The sequence below is a fragment of the Ursus arctos genome, unplaced genomic scaffold (assembly GCF_023065955.2).
Source record: "Ursus arctos isolate Adak ecotype North America unplaced genomic scaffold, UrsArc2.0 scaffold_7, whole genome shotgun sequence".
NCBI lineage: Eukaryota > Metazoa > Chordata > Mammalia > Carnivora > Ursidae > Ursus > Ursus arctos.
In genome coordinates, this window is record NW_026623089.1 from 29,784,826 (window position 1) to 29,808,057 (window position 23,232).

At 38.7% G+C, this 23,232-nt stretch overlaps 1 protein-coding gene across 1 annotated transcript in view; it reads left to right on the forward strand.

The window, feature by feature from the left end:
* Nucleotides 1–539: 539 nt before the first annotated feature.
* The window catches only part of ARHGAP19 (Rho GTPase activating protein 19), a 55,791-nt gene continuing 33,098 nt past the window's right edge, over nt 540–23,232 (forward strand). Inside the window, exons 1-3 of the mRNA XM_026493777.4 lie at nt 540–631; nt 21,026–21,291; nt 22,313–22,393. Coding sequence (XP_026349562.1) covers nt 576–631; nt 21,026–21,291; nt 22,313–22,393 — 403 coding nt within the window. The 5' untranslated portion in view covers nt 540–575. The remainder of the gene's footprint in view (nt 632–21,025; nt 21,292–22,312; nt 22,394–23,232) is intronic.

Here is a 23,232-nt window from a genome sequence, read left to right on the forward strand (position 1 = left end):
GAGAGGCAAAGCCTGTGGGTTCTCTGCGTAGCCGGAAGGGAGCGTGTGGAAAGAAGCAGAAGTGACCCACCGCTATGCTGTGCGGCTGTCTGAAGAAAGCTGGCTGTGGACGAAATGCAATAGTTAAGTACTTCTTGATTGCCGCGTTGTACCTACTCTTATAGGTACCTCTCTTTGTGTCAAGACAGAAAATGAATCTTGCATTTTAGAGTTGTTCTTAAAATCGATTTCAAATTCGGCAGTTCTGCAATTCTGAGATTTCTCATCCGGACTTAATTTGAGCGTAGGCTGGGGATTTCTGTCCAGAACCTTCAAAAGTAGGTGGAATCGGAAAAGTTCATCAAAACACGAAACTACAACTCCCAGCAGGCCTCGGGGCTGGGTCTCCTCCCCGCCAACCCTTTTCCGCCGGGGCTGGGGGCGACCAATGACCGTTAGGTATTTGAATAGACCAATAATATCATGAAACTGTTTAGTCATCCAGTCGCACGGAAGAGGGGGAAACACCTTAGCCAATCCAAAGGCGTGGGGGCGGGGCCGGAGATGGGGGCGGTGAAAGAAGTTAGCTGACTAAGATGGCGACTGAAGCGCAGAGTGAAGGGGAGGTGCCAGCCCGCGATTCCCGCCCGAGGTGAGCCGAGTTCTTGGTCCAGCTGCCTAGGAAACGAGGCCGTGGGCTGGTCGTACTGACGCTTTTCCTTTGGGTCATAGTGACCCAGCGGGGCCAGGCTTTGTTCTTTCCTCCTACGGCGTTTCACCCATTCAGGCCTGCGGTCTGGCTTAGGAGCTGAGATCCAGCCTCACCTCCGCTTGGTCCAGCTGATGCTCGTGTGAGGTCGGTCCGTGGCGCTGGCTGCAGACCGACCTGCGCTGAGACTCATTTTGGTGGTGAGGAAACTCAAGTCCAGAGCTGTTAAGCGAATTTCCTAACGTCACACAGTGCTGGAGAGAGCTCTGTTAGTACCTTCAAATCAGCTTCGAGGCAGTTTATTGTGTTAAAGTCGGAGCAAGGAAGTGTCCGTTAGAAATGGGTTTGAGTTCTTGGGCCAATTAAAAAAAATTTTTTTTTAAGTTGTGGTTTAGAATACTTAACATACCCTCTTAGCAAATTTTTAAGTGTGCAAGACAGTATTTTGACTGTAGGTACAATGTTGTACAGCACATCTCAAGAGCTTATTCATCTTGCTTAACTAGAACTTGATGCCTATTAATTAGTAACTCCCCATTCCCCCTCTCCTGGCTCCTGGCAACCAGCATTCCACTCTTTCAGTCTATGAATTTGACTATTTTGGATAAGCTCATATCAGTGGATACCTCATATATATAAGTGAAAAATCATTTGTCTTCCTGTAACTGGCTTATTTCACTTAGCATAATGTCGGTGAGGTTCATCCATGTTGTCACCTGTTGCAGAATTTTCTTTTAAAAGCTGAGTAATATTCCATTCTACGCATATACCACATTTTGCCATTCCATTCATCTGTCCATGGACATTAATAATCTTGGTGATTATTAATTGTGCCTCAGTGAACATGAGAGTGCTAGTAATTCTTCGAGATCCTGATTTCAGTACTTTTGGATAAATACACAGAAGCAGGATTGCTAGATCATACAGTAATTCTATTTTGAAATTTTTGAGGAACCTCCATACTATTTTCCATAGCAGTTGCATCATTTTGCATTCCCATCAGCAGTGTACAGAGGTTCCAGTTTTCTACAGCCTTACCAACACTTGTTGTCCTTTGTTTTTGTTTTTGTTTTTGATAATAGCCATCCTGACAGCTGTGAGGTGAAAACCCACTGTGATAAGGAATAATGCAAATAGTCCTAGCCAGAGCAGTTAGGCAAGAAAAGGGATTAAAAACGCTTCAAAATTGGAAAGGAAGGACTAAAATTGTTCCTGTTTGCAGACAACATGATCTTACATATAGAAAACCCTAAAGACAGACTGTTAGAACTAATAAATTTAGTAAAGTTGCAAGATACTCAACATACAAAAATCAGTTGCATTTCTCTATATACTAAAAATGAGCTATCTGAAAAGGAAATAAGGAAAACAATTCCATTTACAATAGCACCAAAAAGAGTAAAGTACTCAGGCCAATTTTTAAACCTCTCTCTGTTTCAATTTCTTTACCTTTAAATGGATGTAATAATGTCTACTCCGGAGAATGTCAGGATTAAATTAGACAGTCTTTAGCGTAGCGCTGAGCCTAGCAGATAATCACCATTTCTACATGATAGATTTTCTTTTTCCTTATAGAACTAAAGAATAGATCAGAGGGATCTGCAGTTTAGGAAATCATAATTTTTATGATTGGCCCAAGAACTCAAACCCATTTCTAACGGACACTTCCTTGCTCCGACTTTAACACAATAAACTGCCTCGAAGCAGATTAGAAGGTACTAACAGAGCTCTCTCCAGCACTGTGTGACGTTAGGAAATTTGCTTAACAGCTCTGGACTTGAGTTTCCTCACCACCAAAATGAGTCTCAGCGCAAAGGCAACTGGTTGGTCTGCAGCCAGCGCCACGGGCCAACCTCACACGAGCAGCAGCTGGACCAAGCGGAGGTGAGGCTGGATCTCAGCTCCTAAGCCAGACCGCAGGCATGAATGGGTGAAACGCTGTAGCACACCAAAATGTGGCTTTTTCCAGAAAGAATTTCCAGGTGGTCTTGCCACAGTCTTGAGACTGTCATGTCTTTTTTTTTTTTTTTTTTTTTTTTAAGATTTTATTTGTCAGAGAGGGAGAGAGAGAACACAAGCAGGGGGAGCGGCAGGCAGAGGGAGAAGCAGGCTCCCTGCTGAGCAAGGAGCCCCGTGCGGGACTCCATCCCAGGATCCTGGGATCATGACCTGAGCTGAAGGCAGAAGCTGAACCGACTGAGCCATCCAGGCGTCCTGAGACCTTACATGTCTTAACTGATTACATATATATTAGAATTTAGTAAAGTGAGCTTGTTTACATTGTCTCAGTGTAAAGCGTAAATCCTTTGGTTTGGTGTCACTTGGTGCCATTTGTATCAAATGGGAGATTCCAAGTCTTGGGAAGCTGGATTTATGAGTGGGCACTGGATTCCTTCCCTAGCTGAGATAGACATGTTTGAATGTGTTAATATCTTATAGGGAAGAGTTTTTCACTCTCAGAGGTGCCTATAAATGGTTGATCATTTTTGCCTGGAAACTGTAGAGGGGGTTGATAAATTCGATCAGCTCATCTGTCATCCTGCTCTAAGATCTTGAATTGTGATGAACACGCTGAAGGCAAACATTATTCTGTAGCAGGAGTAGTTTGAATTCCTTTCAAGAATGTCGCCAATTCAATTTAAATTTTAAGTGGCAGTATTAGTTACACGATCAACAGGTATTCACAGAATCTTATCTGAATTTGAAACTATTTTATTAATTTCATATTGTAAAAGAGAATTTGGGTTTCTGTAAGGCTTTTTGAGGGCAGGACACATGTATATTTTTATTACATATTCCCAACGCTTAGCTTTGTGTAGATGGTCAATACTGAATGAATAATAGTCCTATCTAAGACATAAAATACTCCTTGTGGTGATAAATACCATACATATTATGTTTTTCCCTGCAGATATTAATCTTTCTAAAGTTCTGTTGGTGGTGGGGCCCTTTGTATTTATTCAGTAAAGAGGAAAGAATTGTCTGATTTGCGCAGATCAGTATATATTTGCACATTGAATGGAGAATATGTGATCGTGCGTTAAGAACTAGCTTTCTATTTCTTCATCATTATTTTAAGCCTGCTTCTAATAGTTAGCAATGCTTTAAATTGTTTTAATCAAAGAATTAAATAAGAAAAAGTTGCTCTGGGGGCGCTTGGGTGGTGCAGTTGTTTAAGTGCCCGACTCTTGATTTCCGCTCAGGTCATGTCTCAGGGTCCTGAGATCGAGCCCTGCATCTGGCTCCCCGTCTGCCTGAGATTCTCTCTCCTTTCCCCTGACCCTCCTGCTGTGTGCTCTCTCTCTCAAATAAATAAATAAATCTTAAAAAAAAAAAAATTGCTCTGCCTTTTAAGAATTTTGTTTTGACCTGTTGATGGTAGCCACCTTTCCCCCTCTCTTTCTGGTCTTTATCAGGTAGAATAACACTTTAAAATTTAACTAACTTTAATTATACCTTCAAGTTACTCTTAAGTGGGCAATTCTAAAGGGGAATCCACAAATAGAAACTATCCACTTTACCAATAGCGATATAAAAATAGTTAAGACTCTGAAAGGCCAAAGAGAGAAAAAGCTAAAGCAGGAAAGGAATTATAGCCACCTCCCCACATAATTGGCAGTAGGGAAATACAGCTCGGTACTTTTTGAATTGAAAAGGTATATAAAAAAAGTGGTAACTATTATTAGATGAAGAGGGGAAATTGATGACAAAGAGTCACAGGCTTTTTAACCTCAATATTCAAAGGAAAAAAGAAACCTGCTGTGAACCAGGAAAAGCAAATGGGAATATACAGGGTTGGAGGGAAGCAAAGCAAGCTGTGGTAGTGATAACATTTGTCATAAGTTGTCATTACTATGCCAGCAGTGTCCAAGTTGTGGGGCCAAAGCCTGCTCCTAGAACTTAGGAACAGCAGGAATAGGAGCAGACTACTGGATGCTTGCATCCCATTTTGGAAATGGTTTTGGAGGATTAGGAAGGTGCCCGTAGATGGGGAATGGGTCCTGTATTCTGCTAATTAGATATGGAATATTAGTTACTAAACACATAATTTCCTGAAGACTTTTTTGTTATATTGTTTTTTTTTTTAATAAGATAGCAGTGTGGCCCTAAAAGAAAGGTAATAGATGGAACCTTTACTGATCTTAGGAAGACTTGCCTGTTCTCACATGCACAAGTGGGAAAACATGATTTAATATATCTGAATCCAGTTTTGTATTTGTGCTGTCAAATCCTATCTGAAGGGTAATGATGAAGAGATTCTTCAGTGGTCTTTTCTTGAATCTGAATAATTTTATATTTTTATCAATTACCTGGCTTAGAGAGTTTGGTCATTATACTTGTAGACAGTGCCAGTCTTGGTGGAAGGAGAGGGGAAGAAGAAATAGAATTTTAAAATTCGGGGGCCTGGGTGGCTCAGTTGAGCGTCTGCCTTCAACTTGGGTCATGATCCTGGGGTCCTGGGATCAAGCCCCAGGTCCAGCTCCCTCAGGGGGAGTCTGCTTCTCTCTCTGCCCCCCACCCCTGCCCGTGCTCTCTCTCAGAAAAATAAGTAAAGTCTTTAAAATTGATCCACATAAACCAGTAAGGGGCTTACTTTTCTTTGCTTCTAATCTTTGGTAGAGTTTGTGAAATTAACAGATGTTAAAGGTGGGGGTTGCTGGTTGGTTGTGTGGTCATCAGAGAGTGGCAGTCTGTTTTTGTTGTTATTGCAAGTCCAGACACTATTTTATCCATTAGATGGGTTTGAGGATACTAACTCCTTTAAGGCTCACAAGAAGCCAATTGATAAATGCAAATTTGGTAATTTGCACGAAGAATATACAAGGTAGGTATATCAGTTTGCCTCATTTTTTTTTTTTTTTAAGATTTTATTCATTTATTTGAGAGAGAGAGCGCGCTCAAGCGCGCTCACTGCACTGGGTGGAGGGGGGGCAGAAGGAGAGGGAGAAGCAGACTCCCCGCTGAGCAGGGAGCCCAACTTGGTGCTCCATCTGCTTGATCCTGGGACCGTGAGAGCACAACCTGAGCTGAAGGCGGATGCTTAATGGACTGAGCCACCCAGGCACACGGAGGGTTTTGCTATTTTTTTAAAAGAACTTTTGAATAATGTAGAACAATGAAAATTGCTGAAATGAGTTGAGCTGAAGAACCAAAGGCTGCATGCTGTGTGCTGTGTTTGGTGCATTTGGCTGAACAGAAGTTCACATCTGTAAGGAAAACCAAGACTGGCTTCTGAAAAACTGAGCATTGGAAAGATGGTACAGAAGGGAGAAGCACAAGAGATAAGAGAAAAATTAAAAAAGGAAAATATGGAGAAGAGTGGGTGACTTTCTAGTAGAGGCTGCCAGCCACAGCCACAGGGGCAGGCTTTGGAGGCAGTGGTGGTAATGAAGCCAGCGAGAAGTGATCTCGGAGAACAGAGGTTTCCCAAGGAGGAGGTAGGGAGGCAGAATAACCAGAATGACCAGAGGGGCTGGGATTTATACTCGCAGCTGACATTTTTAACATTTTTGTTAGGATTCTTTCAGTTATATGTGACAGCAACTTTAACTGAAGCAAAGAGATGCTATTGATTGGCTCAAGAAACTGTGAAGTCTGGGGGGTAGATCAAGCATGGCTTAATCTGTACTGAAATTCTCAATTTCAATGTCACTAGGCATCTGTCTCTTACTTTCTTAGATCTGATTTCCTCTGTATTTCCTTTTTGAAAAAGCAAGTTCTTCACCAAAGATGGCAGTAATGGACCACCAGCTGCTTCAGTCTGGCATTCCACAGGGTTAGCAATCTTAGCATCCAGCAAGAGTCTTGGAGCTGTCTTTTTTCCCCTGGTTTGACTTTGTGGGCCTTTGCCTCAATCAATGAGGATAGAATGTTTCGATTAGTTAAGCATGGGTCTTGTATCTCATATCACACTTGCTGCCCAGGGAGTAGGGTCAATCCACTAAACCACATATACTGAAAGATGGGGAGAAGTTATTGCCCAAAGGAAAATTGGGGTGCTGTTACCAGAGAAAGGGGAAGATAGATGTTGGGCATGCAAAAATAACAGATGTCCACTGCATTATTTTAGTAATCCCTCTGTACACCCCCCCTTTATTTATTTATTTATTTTTATTTTTTAAAGATTTTATTTATTTATTCGACAGGATAGAGACAGCCAGTGAGAGAGGGAACACAAGCAGGGGGAGTGGGAGAGGAAGAAGCAGGCTCATAGCGGAGGAGCCTGATGTGGGGCTCGATCCCATAACGCTGGGATCACGCCCTGAGCCGAAGGCAGACACTTAACTGCTGTGCCACCCAGGCGCCCCACACCCCCCCTTTATTTAAGCTTATGTTTTGAAAAGGGCTTGCCACTAATATGTAGAGAGCATATTTTATGTTTCTTAAAAAACCAACCAAGCAAAAAAAAAAAAAAAAATCAAACAAAAAGCCCCTTTATTTAAGTACTACTTATTTATTTTTTCCACTATCCGAGCCCTGTTCATCTTTAAGACCTACCTCAAATCTCAACTTTTGTCTAAGGGTGAAAGTTTCTCTTTTCCTTCTAAATTTGTACATCTTTTATTGTCTGTACCATGGATTTGGCAATTAATGATCTTGTATTATCTTTTGTGCTGTGGTCTTTAGCTACTACTTAAAATCTTGTAGGGAAACTATTATCTTTTCTATAATTAAGTATGAAACTATAGTGATACAGTGGGGGGGGGAAATTTTGTCAGAAGCTCACAAGTTTTGTGATCTATCTTATAAATAATTATTCAAGTATGAAGTGGGTTAATAGTATATTTTATAATGGGAAGTGTGTTAGTGTCAAATTCATAACTATAACACTATATAAAGCCATAGCTTTTAAGATAATCAGATGAAAACGTAATAAATAACAGTATCAGTTGCCAGATTAAATACAGGTGATTTGTCAAGCTGAATTATTACCTGAAAGCTAGACACCAGTTTTTTGTTACTTCAAGAATGATATAGAACCACAGAAAAATTCAGTCACCTGCCTGCTGATTTAGTTGTGCTGAAGTATTAACCCTTTGGTTTTTGAAAAATTAATATGTAACTAAAATATTGCTTATATACACAAGTATGGAAATGAGATGTTTCCTTTAAAGGCATTTAGATCAGTTTCAAATAAATTTAATCAACTTTGGACTTTATTTCTCTTGCTTACTGACCAGAGTGTATTACATAGCATAAAACTAATTTCTTGGGACTCAGTAAGATTACAGAAACACTGTAATAGGGGTATTGGGGTGGTTCAGTAAGTTGAGGGTCCAACTCTTGATTTTGGCTCAGGTCATGATCTTGGGGTTGTGAGATTGAGCCCCACGTTGGGCTCCCCAGTAGGCAGGGAGTCTGCTTGAAATTCCCTCTGCCCCTCCTTCTGCTCATGCTTGCTCTCTCTCTTGCTCTCTCTCTCCCTCTCAAATAAATAAATCTTTTAAAAAACCCTCAATAATAATCTGAGCCAATCTATAACAAATCAATATCTCCCAATTTAACAGAAAATGTCCAAGGTATCACGTAGAGCTATATCCACTTCAGAAATGTTCCTGATTATATGATTCCAATTTTCTCTTTTTGTTGTTCTTATTTTTTCCCATAGAAAATTAAAATAGTTTGGTTGATCTTTGTTCAAATTTCTGAGATGTGTCATAATAAGGAAGTAAAACATTATTTGACAGCTTTAAGATAATATGTCATCTGATTAGAGATAAAGGCATCTTAGCTGGGTTCTATCTGTATCAATAAAAAGAAAAAATTCATGAATGAAATATAGAAATCACATAGTTCTTAATATTAAATTTATAATTGCATGCCACAATAATGAGAGCTACATTTGCTAAATGTGTCTTAATCATACCTTTGGAGAGGGGAGAAACTCGTTAATTTAAAAACTAACCTAAAGATACTGGGATAATATAATTAAAAAGTTCTTCACTGGTTTTAATGCTGAACACAATTACAAAGTTAAACTGAGTAAGTAATAGCAATGAAACTGAAGAATAAATCACTAAATAACAGGAAACTTAAGAATTAGGGGAAGATCAGAAACCAGGAAAGTATACAGTGATACAATTTAGTAATGTTATACTTGACGTTATCATCAAATACTTTCCTTTATATTTTAATTGGAGGTCACTAACATGCACTATAGGCTGTGCTTTGAAGTATGGCTCTTTTTTGTATACTTAAGTCTACTTACCATTTTAAATTTTTTTGCATTTTGAAATCCCTACAATCCCTCCATTGGTTGCAATAATAGTTTCTTCACTAAAGTACCAAGGCCTACTTTGTTTTTTTTTCTTTGGGTAAGGTCATTTTGTGGCAGCTATCCTTGTGACCAAGCTCTCTCAAAGTCCACCGATGTGAAATGTATACTTACATCATTGTGTTAACAGTTTTTATTGGCAATTTAAATACAGGATATGTATATTAAGATTGTACAGAGGATAAAGCCTAAATTTTATTAAAGCGTAAAGATTTTAACCAACACAATACGTTCTTTTTAGGTGTTGAGAAAGAAGTGTTGAAAAGATGGTAGAATATATAAATTTTAAAAAGTATTTTCTGAAATACTTCAAAAATATTCAGAAGTATTATATACTTGATGCACCATAAAATCTCATATATTAGAATGCCATCTTTTCAGCATTACATCATCTCAACAGTTGGTATCGTTCAGACTGAATGGCAAAGCATATTGTGTTTCCCCAAAGTGGAGGTTGCTTAAGACTCACTACAGTGAAAAAGTCTTGTAATCGCTTCCAATTTCAAAGGATTTTTAGCAGTTGCCCTAAGATCTCTTTAAAATAGTGATGCTTCAAAGGCTAACGTGTGTGTGTGTGTGTGTGTGTGTGTGTGTGTATGCAAATGCAATGAAACAAAACTTGTTTGCATCCTAATTTTCAAAGTCATCTCATTGGGCCTCCTAGGTGCTCATGTGCTAATTGTATCTGCAATTGGCTACTTGTATTTTTGAAAATAGAGGTAGTGGGGGAAAAAAGAATAAAAGCTTAGTGAATTTTAAGCATCCAGAGGTGAAACTTAGCTTAGTATCTTGTCCCTATATCTTAGAATTTCTTAAAATTACAGAACACTCAGTAGATCGTGGTTAGTTTGATTTTAAATGACCCATGAGTAACTAGGATTTCACCTTCTTATGCTAGTTGATGAAGAGACTTATGATTAGGTTTGTAGAATATTGATAAGGTAATAGAAGCTCTGTTTTAAGAACTTGTGTGAGATATGACTGTCACATGCCAGAGCAGAAGCACTTGCTGTCTGTCTCTCTTGGATAGGCTCACTCTGGACTTTGGAACAAATGGATTTAGAAGTAGTCTTTTGGAACCTAATCTGACCATACATAGAAGTACTCTGTGTATTAGTTGCCTGAGGCTCATGTCATCTAAAGTCCGTCGGAAAAGAGTCTCCTGAAGTTTGGATTATACTTTTCTGAATGATAAACAACTTTTAGATAATGGTAAGAGAGACACCGAATTGTCAACAAAGCATTTTATAGAACTTTCTCCAAATAAATAGGGAATTTTGATGTTATTTTTCGAATACAAATAAACTTTCTTATTGTACACCTGCCTGAGGGAGAAAAATTAAGAGAGGTGATGGCAACAGAATTAATACCAATTCTTGGGACACCTGGGTGGCTCAGTTGGTTAAGTGTCTGTCTTTGGCTCAGGTCGTGATCCAGGGGTCCTGGGATTGAGTCCTGTATCAGGCTCCCTGCTACGTGGGGAACCTGCTTCTCCCTCTGCCGGCTGCTCCCTCTGCTTGGGCTCTGTCTCTCTCTCTGGCAAATAAATAAAACCTTAAAAAAAAATACCAATTCTTGTGACACCCAGAAGAATAAGAATTGACAAGTAAATACATGTCAGTAAATTTGTGTTATCGATACTCGGAGGAAGTATAATTTGCTTTCTTGACTGAGAAATGGCATGATATTGCGTTGTCATGCCATAGGTCAAAATCTTAGGTCAGGTTTCCAAAAAATGTTAAGATTAAGAAGATAAGCAATCAGGAATTCTATAACTTCTAACTAGTTTAATTCAGATTAAGTTGCTCTAGTATTTTGAAATTAGTTTGAGATCAAATATAGGGGTCAGATAGGGTTTTGCAGACTTTCGGAGTCTAAATTAGAGATAACAGGTCCTAATTACAAAATCTTGGACAAAAACTCTAAGGGCAGCCCTTAGGATGTGAATGTTTCAAAATTTTTGTCTAAGAAATTGAATATAATTTCCTGAAGTCTTGTGGTACTAGTTACCAACTTTGAACTGTTACTGTTATTTAAAAATCCTGCCAGCTTGGGCACACGGGGCCTGTTATATCCTTTTTCTATATATACAGCTTTCATGATACCAGTTTAAATTTGATATATAGAAAAAGGGAAGAATAATAACTTCTTGTTTAATATTTATATGTATTCTTATCTAGCAACTCTCCCAGAAGGCGACACAATGAAAGTCATGTTTCAAAGCCAGAGGGTTGAAAAAGTAGTAGGAGAGTGCATACTTCTCTTAGGGTGGTAAGTGAGATTTAGACAACTTTAAATATAGCTCGTATTTTGATAGATGTTGCCAAGGTTGTGGTTCTTGGAGAACAAATCAAGTTAAGCAATTCACTAGGGAGGAAACATTTCGTTTTGTGGGTATGCAGTTTTGGTAGCAGTCAGCCAAAAGATACATCTGCAGGATAAATTTTTTATTTTTTCCCACTGCCTTGAATTTTGCAGATTCATGAGTTTAACATGCTTGAAAAGCACTTGCATTTCATTATTTTGTAATTGATTTTTCAGCTGTGGATTCTGTTTCTAGTCCTGTCACTAAGCAGATCGCCTTACATGTAGAGTTCCATCTAGTGGTAAGAGTAATCATAGCAGATGATAAGTAGGTAATACAATTTACCCTTTTTTCTTTTTTCCCTCCCCTCCTCTCCCCTCCCTTCCCCTCCCCTCCCCTCCCCTCCCCTCCCCTCCCCTCCCCTCCCCTCCCCTCCCCTCCCCTCCCCTCCCCTCCTCTCCTCTCCTCTCCTCTCCTCTCCTCTCCTCTCCTCTCCTCTCCTCTCCTCTCCTATCGTTTTTCTTTCTTTTCTTCCCCAGTGTAAGCTCTACACCCAACGTGGGGCTTGAACTCATAATCCTGAGATCAAGAGTCGCATGTTCTACTGACTGAGCCAGTCAGGTGCCCCCAAATTATCCTTTTTGATAAGCTTTGCCTCTTATCCTTCTTTGGGATGGTTGCCTAATACATGCATTTAAATACTAGGGTCGCGGGGCGCCTGGGTGGCTCAGCCGTTAAGGGTCTGCCTTCGGCTCAGGTCGTGATCCCAGGGTCCTGGGATTGAGAAGCCTGCTTCTCCCTCTCCCTCCACTTGCTTGTGTTCCCTCACTCGCTGTCTCTCTCTGCCAAATAAATAAGTAAAATCTTAAAAAAAAATAATTTAAATACTAGGGTCCTTGCTATTTCTGTGTGCCTGCATACCTAACTACTAATTCTCCTGGTTCTGGTCATCTATGCAAAAACTTTTGTGATGAGGAAATTAACCTTTACTATTAACTCTGATTTTCTATGATATTTATATCAAGTAGTAGCAAGATTTAGGTCAAAGCTACTTTTTTTTTTTTTAATTTGTCTCGAAAGATGTGATTCTAGATACAGTATGTAGAATAATATAATCAATATTTTCCTATTGCCCGGCATCAACAAACCTTAACATTTGCCATATTTACTTCAAATGAATCTCCCTTTTTCCACAGCTCAATGACTTATCACAAGAAAATTGCTATCACCTTGGAAATTCCCCTCATGCCCTGTTGCCTCCTCTTAGTCACTATCCCCCAAAGGTAGCCATTATCCTGAATTTATGGTAACTATATCTTTGCTTCTCTTTATAATTTTACCACTTAAGCAAGTATTGCTAAACAATATGCTTTTGTCTATTCTTAAAATTTGATGTAAATGTCATTGCATCCTCAGTCAGTAGTGTGTGGGTGGGTGTGTGTGTGAGACTTCTTTTGCTCATCATTATATGTGATTCATCCATGATGGTGCATATGACTGGAGTTTGTCCATTTTCGTTGCTGTAAAATATACCATTATATACACCACAATTTAAAAAATAATTCTGCTGGATATTTTGGCTCTTTAGAAATTAATGTTTCAGTGAAAATTCTTTTTTTTTAAAGATTCCATTTATTTATTTATTTATTAGAGAATGAGAGAGAAGGAGTGCACATGAGTGTCTGCAAGCATGAGTGGTGGGGAGGGGCAGAGGGAGAGAGAATCTCAATCACACCCCCTGCTGACCCTGAGATCATGACTTGAGCTGAAACCAAGAGTTGGATGCTGAACCTGGTGAGCCACCCAGCTGCCCCTTGGCTACTCTTTTTTTTTGAGATTTTATTGAAATTTCATGTCTGTTTTTCTATTGGGTCATTTGTTTTTTCTTATCGATTAGTAGGAATTCTTAGTATATTCAGGCGAGCCCTTTTTTGCTATATATTACAGATATATTTTCCTACTGGCTTTCTTAATGATGTCTTTTGATAAGCACAAGTTCTTATTTTATTTATTTATTTATTTTAATTAATTAATTTTTTTTTTAAGATTTTATTTATTTATTCGACAGAGATAGAGACAGCCAGCGAGAGAGGGAACACAAGCAGGAGGAGTGGGAGAGGAAGAAGCAGGCTCATAGCGGAGGAGCCTGATGTGGGGCTCGATCCCAGAACGCCGGGATCACGCCCTGAGCCGAAGGCAGACGCTTAACCGCTGTGCCACCCAGGCGCCCCACAAGTTCTTATTTTAATGAACTCAAATGTATTAATCTTTTTTTGTGGTTAATATTTTTAATGTTATTTGAAAGATTTTATTTATTTATTTGTCAGAGAGAGGACGAGTGGTAGGCAGAGGGAGAAGCAGGTTCCCTGCTGAGCAAGGAGCCTGATGTGGGACTCAATCCCAGGACTCTGGGATCATGACCTGAGCGGAAGGCAGACGCTTAACCAACTGAGCCACCCAGGCGTCCCTTAATGTGTTATTTTAAAGTTATTTAAAAAATCTCCCCATCCTCCATTCAAGAGTATATTTTTGTATGTTACCTTCTAGTAGGTTCATCATTCTGCTGTTCACCTTTAGATGTGCCATTTACCTGGAATTGATGATCTTTGTGTATAGTGTGAGATAGATATCAATTTTCACTTTTCCCCTCTATAGATATCCAAGTGTTCCAGCACCACTTAGTGAAAAGGTCATCCATTCCCCACTGATTTGCAGCACCACCTTTACCCTGAATCCAGTAAAGAAAGGAAGTAATAAAGATAAGAGCAGAAATTAATGAAATAAACAGCAAACATGTAATAGAGGGATACAGCAAAATCAAAAGCTGGAACCTTGACAAAGCTAATAAAATTGATAAACCTCTAGTAAGATTCATAAATTAAAAAAGAGAAAACATAAATTATCAACATCAGGAACAAAGAGGAAGACATCACTATGTGACTTTTTTTTTTTAAAGATTATTTATTTATTTATTTGATAGAGAGACCTCGTGCAAGCACCAGCAGGGGAGCAGCAGGCAGAGGGAGAGGGAGAAGCAGGCTCCCCGAGCTGGGAACCGGACTTTGAGGCTCCATCCTAGGACACTAAGCTGAAGACAGATTGGGATCATGACCTGAGCCAAAGGCAGAAGCTTAACGGACTGAGCTACCCAGGCACCCGTCTTAGGAACTTTTTAATTGTTCCTCTTAAGAACTACAAAGTTACATAGTGAGGGGCGCCTGGGTGGCTCAGTCGGTTAAGTGTCTGTCTTCGGCTCAGGTCATGATTCCAGGGTCCTGGAATTGAGCCCTGTGTCGGGTTCCTTGCTCAGCGGGAGCATGCTTCTCCCTCTGCCTCTGCCCCTCCACCTGCTTGTGATCTCTCTCACTCGAGCCCTCCTCTCTCATGAATACATAAAATCTTTAAAAAAAAAGTTCCTAAGAGAATCTTAAAAACAAATTTATGCCAATAAAATATGAAAATTTATATGAAATAGACAAATTCCTAGAAATGTCCAACTTACCAAAATTAATATAAGAAGAAATAGAAAATTTGAATAGTCTGTACCATCAATTGAATATATAGTTAAAAACCTCACAAAGAAAACTCTAGGTTTAGATGGCTTCTTCAGCCAATTTGAGCAAGCATTTAAAGAGGAAATAACACCAATCTCACCTAAACTTTTTCAGAAAGTAGAAAAATAAGACCTACTTCCCAACTAATTTTATAAGGCCAGCACAACCTTGATGTAAAACCTAATGAATACAATACGGTAGTCCCCCTCTGTCCGTGGGGGTATGTTCCAAGACTCCGCTGTGGATGGCTGAACCTGTGGATAGTACTGAACCCCATATATACTTTTTTCCTATACATGCACAGCTATGATAAAGTTTCATTTATAAATTAGGCACATTAAGAGGTTAATAAGAGATCTCTTATCTAATAACTAGGTATAATAGAAGTCTCTTATCTAATAACCAGATAAAAGGGAGCAATAAATAATGTTAAAATAGAACAATAATAATATAATGAAAGCTGGGTGAATGTGGTCTTTCAAAATACCTTTTGTGCTATACTCACTCTTCTTGTGGTTATGTGAACTGATAAAATGCTTATGTAATCAGATAAAGTGAGGTGAGTGGTGTAGGCACCCTTGATAGTTGTTAGACTATTGTTGACCTTCTGATAGGTCAAGAGGGGGATTATCTGCTTGTGGACCACAGAAAGTGAAACTGTGGAGGGGGGCGTCGCACGACTGTACAGGTATCCCCTGCTTTTTGAACGTTTGTGTTAGGCCTCTTTGCTTTTAGGCAGGACCTACATTAGTGCCTGTTTTCACTAACCCAAAGAAATTGAAAGATTTCCACTTTTACAAAACAAGACGAAAAGTGACAATAGCATTTAGCGTTTGTTTTCCAGCGAGCCATTATAGAGGCCGCTGAGACCCTGATCAATGAGAGTGGCTCTCAGCAGCAAGCTGCTGTAACTTTGAACTGTGTCTGTGGGCATCTGTGCTTTGTCTTGATTTATTTTGTGCATCCACCAGCAAAATAGGTCCTAAGGGATCAAAAAGGGCTAAGAAGGGCTATTTTTGGGGTCTGGGGATGCTAAAAAAATTTTCCATGTAAGTTAACGGTAATTGCTTCTTCACTCTATGCCATTTTGGCTTATGAAAGATTTCATAGGAACTCTCTACTTTCAGAAAACAGTTCCATGACACTCTCACTTATGAATGTATGTGGAGAAACCCAGACTATTAGCAAACCAAATTCAGCAATATATAAAAAGGATAATATAACAACATTCTAGAAATGCAAGGTTGGTTTAACATTAATCAGTGTCATTCACCACATTAACAAAATAAAGGAGAAAAATCATATCAATAAATGCACAACAAATAGATAAAATTAAGCACTGACTCATGATAATAGATAAATAACCCTTAGCAAACTAGGAATTAAAGGATATTGCCTGAATCTGATAGTTTTTGCCAAAATGATGGATGGGGAAAGATACCATTCTTCAATTTGCTTACCCTTGTAACTTTTTTTTTTTTTTACAGAGAGAGAGAGAGAGAGAGAGAGGGTGTGTGCTTGCATGAGTAGGGCAGGTGGGGGGGGTGCAAAGGGAGAAGGAGAGAGAGAATGGTAAGCAGGCTTCCATGCCCAGCATGGAGCCCATCACAGGGCTCAGTCTCACAACCCTGAGATCATGACCTGAGCTGAAATCAAGTCAGAGTCTTAATCTACTGAGCCACCCAGGTGCCCCTACCCTTGTAACTTTTAAAGTTAAGATTCTTTTCATGTTTATTAGTTACTTAGGGCCCCTCCTTTATGAATTATTTGATCATATCTTTTGTCTAATTTTCTTTGAGTGTATTTTTCTTATAATTTTTAGACGTAAAATTTTAGACTGATAAATTCTGAATGCTAATCCTTTTATATGCATGACAATTTTTTCCAGTTTATGGCTTTCTATTTTAAGGTTTTAAATCTATTTATGTATTTATTTTGAATGGGTAATATGTTCATATGAATAAAAAATCCAGAAAGTACAAAAGAACATACAGTGAAAAGTTTTTCTCCCAATCCTGTTCTTTCATCCAGTTCCTCTCTCCAGATGCATTTTGACTTCATTTTTAAAAAACTTTGTTCATAATGTCATTTGTTGTACACGCATTTAAAATTTTAATGTAGTTAAATGTATCAGTCTTTCTTTGTGGATTGTGCTTTTTTATGCCTTGTTTAAGACACATTTCCTCTGCCTCATTTATTATTCTTCGTTCTTTTCTAAACTATTTAAAGTTTGGCTTTTCCTATTTAGATCTTTTTTCTTTTTTTTTGTGTATGATGTGAGGTAGGGATCATCCTTCCCTCCATACTATACAAGTACTTGTCCTTATAGTCTTACATTATATGATTGTTTTGTCTAATACAGCTTTCAGTGTGATGGGAGACTACTGTTGAGCTTTATCTACACATTGGCAAATACAATGAACTGGTCCAGTTTTTTATTTCTGTTTTGTTCCTACTCGCAAATGAGTGCTTAGAGTCGTGATAAGTACTGCCTTTCAGGCCCCATAATGTGTCCTTGTGTCCTCTAACATGTCTGGAATTTATGTAGGCTGTGATGGGGCAGGGAAAGGAGGTTCCTTTGTCATGAAAAACAAGGAGAAAGCTTTTTTTCCTGTCTCTTCGATTTACCAATGCCTCATCAGAAGCTTTCAGCACTTATGTAAGAAATTAATTTTTTTTCTTGAACTTGAGCAAACTTAGACTGTTTTAAAATAAGATACTGTAGAGTAAGAAGTTGTTTTTGTTTAATTCTTGTCTTTAGTCCTAGAAATCTCTTAGGTTCTTAACCATGTTCCTTGATATTCTCAGCTTTATATTGTGATATTATGTATTCTGTAGAAAGGGATTAGCAGGCCGTGTCGTATTCGGTAATTAAAAAATGTAACCCACTGTATCTGTCTTTTCTGTCTCCCATCTTCCATTTTACTTCTTTTTAAATCATTTCTCTCTTATATCCTGTCTTACCAGATAGATGCTCCATTCAGAAAAAGTGAAAAAGGAGAAAAAAACCCCCTCGGTTAAAGACATTCAAATGGGGTAAAACAAGAGTGAATGATCATGGGAAGGAAGGGGAGAAAAAGCAGGAGAAAAGAGACTGAGATTGGTTATTACCTGTGGGTTAGGACTTCAAGGGAACTTTTCCTGGTATTCTTTGTGAATAGGTAGAGGGAGCCTTGAACTTACTTATTCTTCTGCCTGTTCTACCTATTTAGGAGAGGGGCAGACTTGGGGGTGATGGCCAGGTAGGAAGGACTCTATTGAGAAACTGTGAAGCTAGGGCTTTGGGCTTCTAGAGCCTTTCTCACTTTTGTTTTTGATCCAGTTTAGTGCTGGAGGGTCATCTGTGATGGAAGTTTTAGGATCTTAACTGAATATTGCTCCGGATATTAAGAAAATAAAGGTCTGAAGGTTGTATGTCTGTATGTGTTTCTACTTCAGGAATGTAACGGATGCTCTTCATGCGTATTTATATGTTAGAACTAATTTGATCTGAAATCTGTTTTTCAGAATTAAAAGGGATGTGAAGTCCATAAAATGATAGTTTAGACTCAGTAAATTATAAGACTCTTTTTAGTGCTAACACATTTCATGATTTTTCTGGCTCTCTCAGAGTAGTGATTTCTCATTGGCAGTGATTATAAACGGTAGTTTTATATTGACTCATGTTTCTAAACTGAAATAAGCTGACATTTAAAAAATGAGGTTTTGTCAATGGTTTAGGATACACTTGCTTTTGATTTTAATTGCCTTATAATCATTTGCACCTTTACAGGAAAAATAACCTTACCTTGTGTATAAAAAGGTCAAGTCGATAAGCAGTTTTAGATTTCTTTCTTTAATGACTTTTTGGCTTGAGAATACATGTTCGTAATTTTAAATTTTTATGTGAATTCTCTTTTATCATTTCAGAGAAAAGAAGGAATTTAGTAGCTACCAATTGAAGATTTGGACTATTGATTAAAATGATGTAGTAATTTTTCAAGGAGGAAGTGATGAACTTTGAAATTTTCCCATGCCTTGTTTTAATTATACCATTATTAGAAATTATCCATGTAGTGTTGACAAAGTAGATTATAGATTACTAATATTTAATATTAGAGTGTCATTTTTCCTGGAACAGTTTTTTGGTACCTAGGATGTTGTGGAAGACTTTTAAGTTGTAATTGTTTTTTTTTGTTTGTTTGTTTTTATCGTGGGAATGTTTATATGTGTCAGATGAATTTCAGTTTTGCCTGACAGATGTGATGACTTGTTCTTTTGGTTTGTGTTTTATCTACTCATTGGTTATATAATAGATGACTGTTTATATAATAAGGATTAGAACAAGCCATTAGAGATGATTGATAATGGATACAAACAAGTAGTATTGTGTCTGCTATCGGAGATGGAATAATATAGGTCTTATATGTAACATGTTAAAAGTACAAAGGAGTATAGTAAGGCATTGGAAAACAATGAATAGGGAAGAAAATATTTCTTTTTTTTTTAAAGATTTTTTATTTTTATTTATTTGACAGAAATAGAGACAGCCAGCGAGAGAGGGAACACAAGCAGGGGGAGTGGGAGAGGAAGAAGCAGGCTCCCAGCGGAGGAGCCTGATGTGGGGCTCGATCCCACAACGCCGGGATCACGCCCTGAGCCGAAGGCAGGCGCCCAACCGCTGTGCCACCCAGGCGCCCCTGGAAGAAAATATTTCTTGAGAGTCAAAGGAGCTTTGCCAGGAATATAGCCTGAGTAATGTGGGAGTGGAAAATGAGCTAAGATCGGGGCCAACAGAATGTATCTGCTTAGTATTATTCAATGACAGAAAAGTGAAATTAGGAGCAAGTGCTCCTTAGATCTAAAAACAAGAATTTTTCCAAGTGCCCTAGAGAGAAGAACCTGTCTGAACAAAGGTTGGACTTAGATGATGGGCAGAGGCATCCAGAGTTGAAGGATTTTAAAATAAAACCTATTTCTGGACCTGGATAAGGTGGTATTAATATCTATTTTATATACTTGTAAATGCCTTCCATTCTGGTGAAGGCTTTCGATTATGAGGAACAGAATCCAAGGGCAGCTGTTTCAGTTAAAGTGGGCTGATTATTAGAAAACGCCTGTGTAGGCTCCCTGCTTGGCGGAGGGATCTGCTTCTTCCTCTCCCTCTCTTTCTCTCTCAAATAAATACAATCTTAAAAAAAAAAAAAAGAAAAATAAAGAAGACACCTGTGTAGGGACCAAAGAACCCTATGGGCAGAGTAAATGTCTCCAAAATGTCTACTACACTATTTAGATGTAGTTTTAGCTCTTTTTTTTTTTTTTTTAAATTTTTTTTTTTAAGATTTTATTTACTTATTCGACAGAGATAGAGACAGCCAGCGAGAGAGGGAACACAAGCAGGGGGAGTGGGAGAGGAAGAAGCAGGCTCATAGCGGAGGAGCCTGATGTGGGGCTCGATCCCATAACGCCAGGATCACGCCCTGAGCCGAAGGCAGACGCTTAACCGCTGTGCCACCCAGGCGCCCCAGTTTTAGCTCTTAAATAGGTTCATGCTTACTGTCATGTGGTTTCTGTGGCATATGAGACTGGCCTAAACGTGCTGTCAACAGTTGGGACACCGCATGTACAGTACTGGCTGTAGTCCCAAGAAGGCCTTAATTTAATATTACCCATTGCTGTGTTAGGAAGAACAGCTGCAGGTCTGGTGTCTTACAAGTGTTTAACAGTAAAAATTCAGGGTTTGGCTGTTTTAAGGAAATGTGCTCTATGTGACTAGCAAATTTAATATACTGTTGGGCTTGGGAGGCTGGAAGGATCTATATCTTCTTATGGCATATGCCTGAAATTAAGGGGCAAATTCGGGTCTTATTAATTAATTAATTAATTAAGATTTTATTTATTAGAGCCCGAATGAGCACGAGCAGAGAGGGTAGGGGCAGAGAGCTCAGTGGACTCTCCACTGAGCAGGGAGTTGGGTCATATTTAGAGGTTATTTGGTATCTTTTCATGAAATGAAATTCCTGCGTATCTAGGGGGGTGTAACCTAAATAGCAACAAGCTCAAATTGTCTTCTTTTGTATAGTGAGCAGATTAAAGATTAGGTTTTTCAAAAGACCAGTATGTAGACTAACCCATAGAAAGAGCGAATACTTGTATGGCTAAGAGAGCGTGAGAAACATGCAAAAATGATCACTCTGAAGTGTCTTCTGTTTCGTTTTTTTCAGTGATGCCATCTGTAATTTTGTTATCTGCAATGACTCTTCCCTTCGAGGGCAGCCCATCATCTTCAATCCTGACTTTTTTGTGGAGAAACTCCGACATGAGAACCCTGAAGTGTTCACCGAGTTGGTGGTCAGCAATATCACAAGGCTCATTGACTTACCTGGAACGGAGTTGGCTCAGCTGATGGGGGAAGTGGACCTTAAATTGCCTGGCGGGGCTGGCCCAGCAGCGGGATTCTTCCGGTCTCTAATGTCTCTCAAACGAAAGGGTAGGGCATATGTCTGTGAAGGGTGGGCAGGTCTCTTCACCTCCTAACATCTGTACATTCACTGAGTTGCTATTATGTAAAGTATTTTTTTTTTTTTGTCATTCTCATTTTCTTAAGTAGTAAAATCTTAAGTTAGCAATAAAAATTTTAAAAAGTAGCTAAACTAAAGCAAGCATATCAGTCCCTGAGAGAGATGACATAATTTAGTTGATTTTCATACCCTATGACATAGCTAGAGAGTACAGTAAAGAAAGTTTGAACATTTTTTATTGCAGTTCTCGAATTTTTTCATTCTATGGACTGCTTTGATAAGGCAAATACCTATGAGTCACACAAAATAAAAGCCTTCCCAGAAAATAAATTGTGGCACGGCTTTTGATAAGATATTAAGGAGGTACTGTTTTATTAAGTATAAGAAAATCATTTATGGTAGAAAAAAAGTTTAAATATTATAACAGATCAGGCCCTATACCAGCGCTAGGGGATAATCTGTCATACTTCGACAATCATGATTCTAAATTCTGTTTATTTATTTATCTATTTTAAAGGTTTTATTTATTTATCTTAGCGTGTGAGCTCGAGTGGGGTAAGGGCAGAGGGAGAGGGAAAGAGAGAATCTTATACAGACCCTGTCCGAGCTTGGAGCCCAACGCGGGGCTTCGTCTCAGGGCATGATCTTCAGCCCTGAGCTGAAACCAAGAGTTGGATGCTCAACCGACTCAGCCACCCAGGTGACTCCCTGTTTTTCTTTTAAGTTAAATATCAACATGCTAGGTATTGTTACTTAAATAAGAAGATGGTCTTTGTCTTTAAGGAACCTATAGTCTAATATTAAACTTGCAGAGAGTTGATCGAGAGTTGTTGTTGCATTTTTGGGTGTACTTCCAGCTTTAAGGTTTTGTTTACTAACCTGTGAAAGCATTTGCTCAACTGTAACATAGGATGCTTGAGTGGCTTAAAGAATGATGACTTTGTACTATTTATGGAAAATATAACTCTGTCCTGTCATATGGTTTTTTAGAAAAAGGAGTGGTGTTTGGATCCCCATTGACGGAGGAAGGCATTGCCCAGATATACCAACTGATTGAGTATCTACACAAAAGTAAGACTTCTCAAGAGTTTGTTGTTCTTTGTTAATGAAGAGTTGTCAGTTTTCTGTTGAAAGCTAACTTCCTTGATTTAGTAGGTGCCAATGAACAAAAGACACTAACCAATGATAATTTTAGGTGGCATGTTTCTAAATATATTTCCTTCTAAATTTCATCTCATATATTGGTTTGTTTTATACTCTCTAAGATGTAGATAAATTAGATAGTATCTATGAAATCACATTTTCACCTTGACTTAGGCTTTTTTTCCTGGAAAAATACATTGTCTCTAAAGAATCATAATCTTTACTCAAGGGAACATGATTTTTCACCAAAGATACTTTTCATCTCTGGAATTCTATAATTCACATACACTCTTTGCTTAATTCCTATTCATTTTGTGGTAGTCATGCTGCTTATGTCTTGCTCTAAGTGCTTGGTCCAGTTGAGTGTATGTGGAATGTGTGGTGTATGTGATGCTTTGATAAATTCAATACAAATGCTTATTTATGATATTTTATGTGTGGCACTGTGGTAGGAGCTAGAGCAGAGGTTGCAAACTAATAACGTAAGGACTTGAGTCCTCTACGTTCATATTTTGTTTGGTTGGCAAAGGATTAAATTAAAAATAAAATTAGTTATCAGTGGGGAATGGGGAAAGTCCAGGTTTTCTAATTCTTTGGATGACAGAAAGATCTAGTATCCTGGGCCCCCACTTGGACACAATCAAGTGGAGCACGGGTATGTGCTCTCTAGTTTGTTTTGGTTCCCATTCCTTCATTTATTATTATTATCTGCCTGCCCGTCTAGGCATTTGAACTTGAACCCCTGAATTAGGGGGCTATACAAAAAT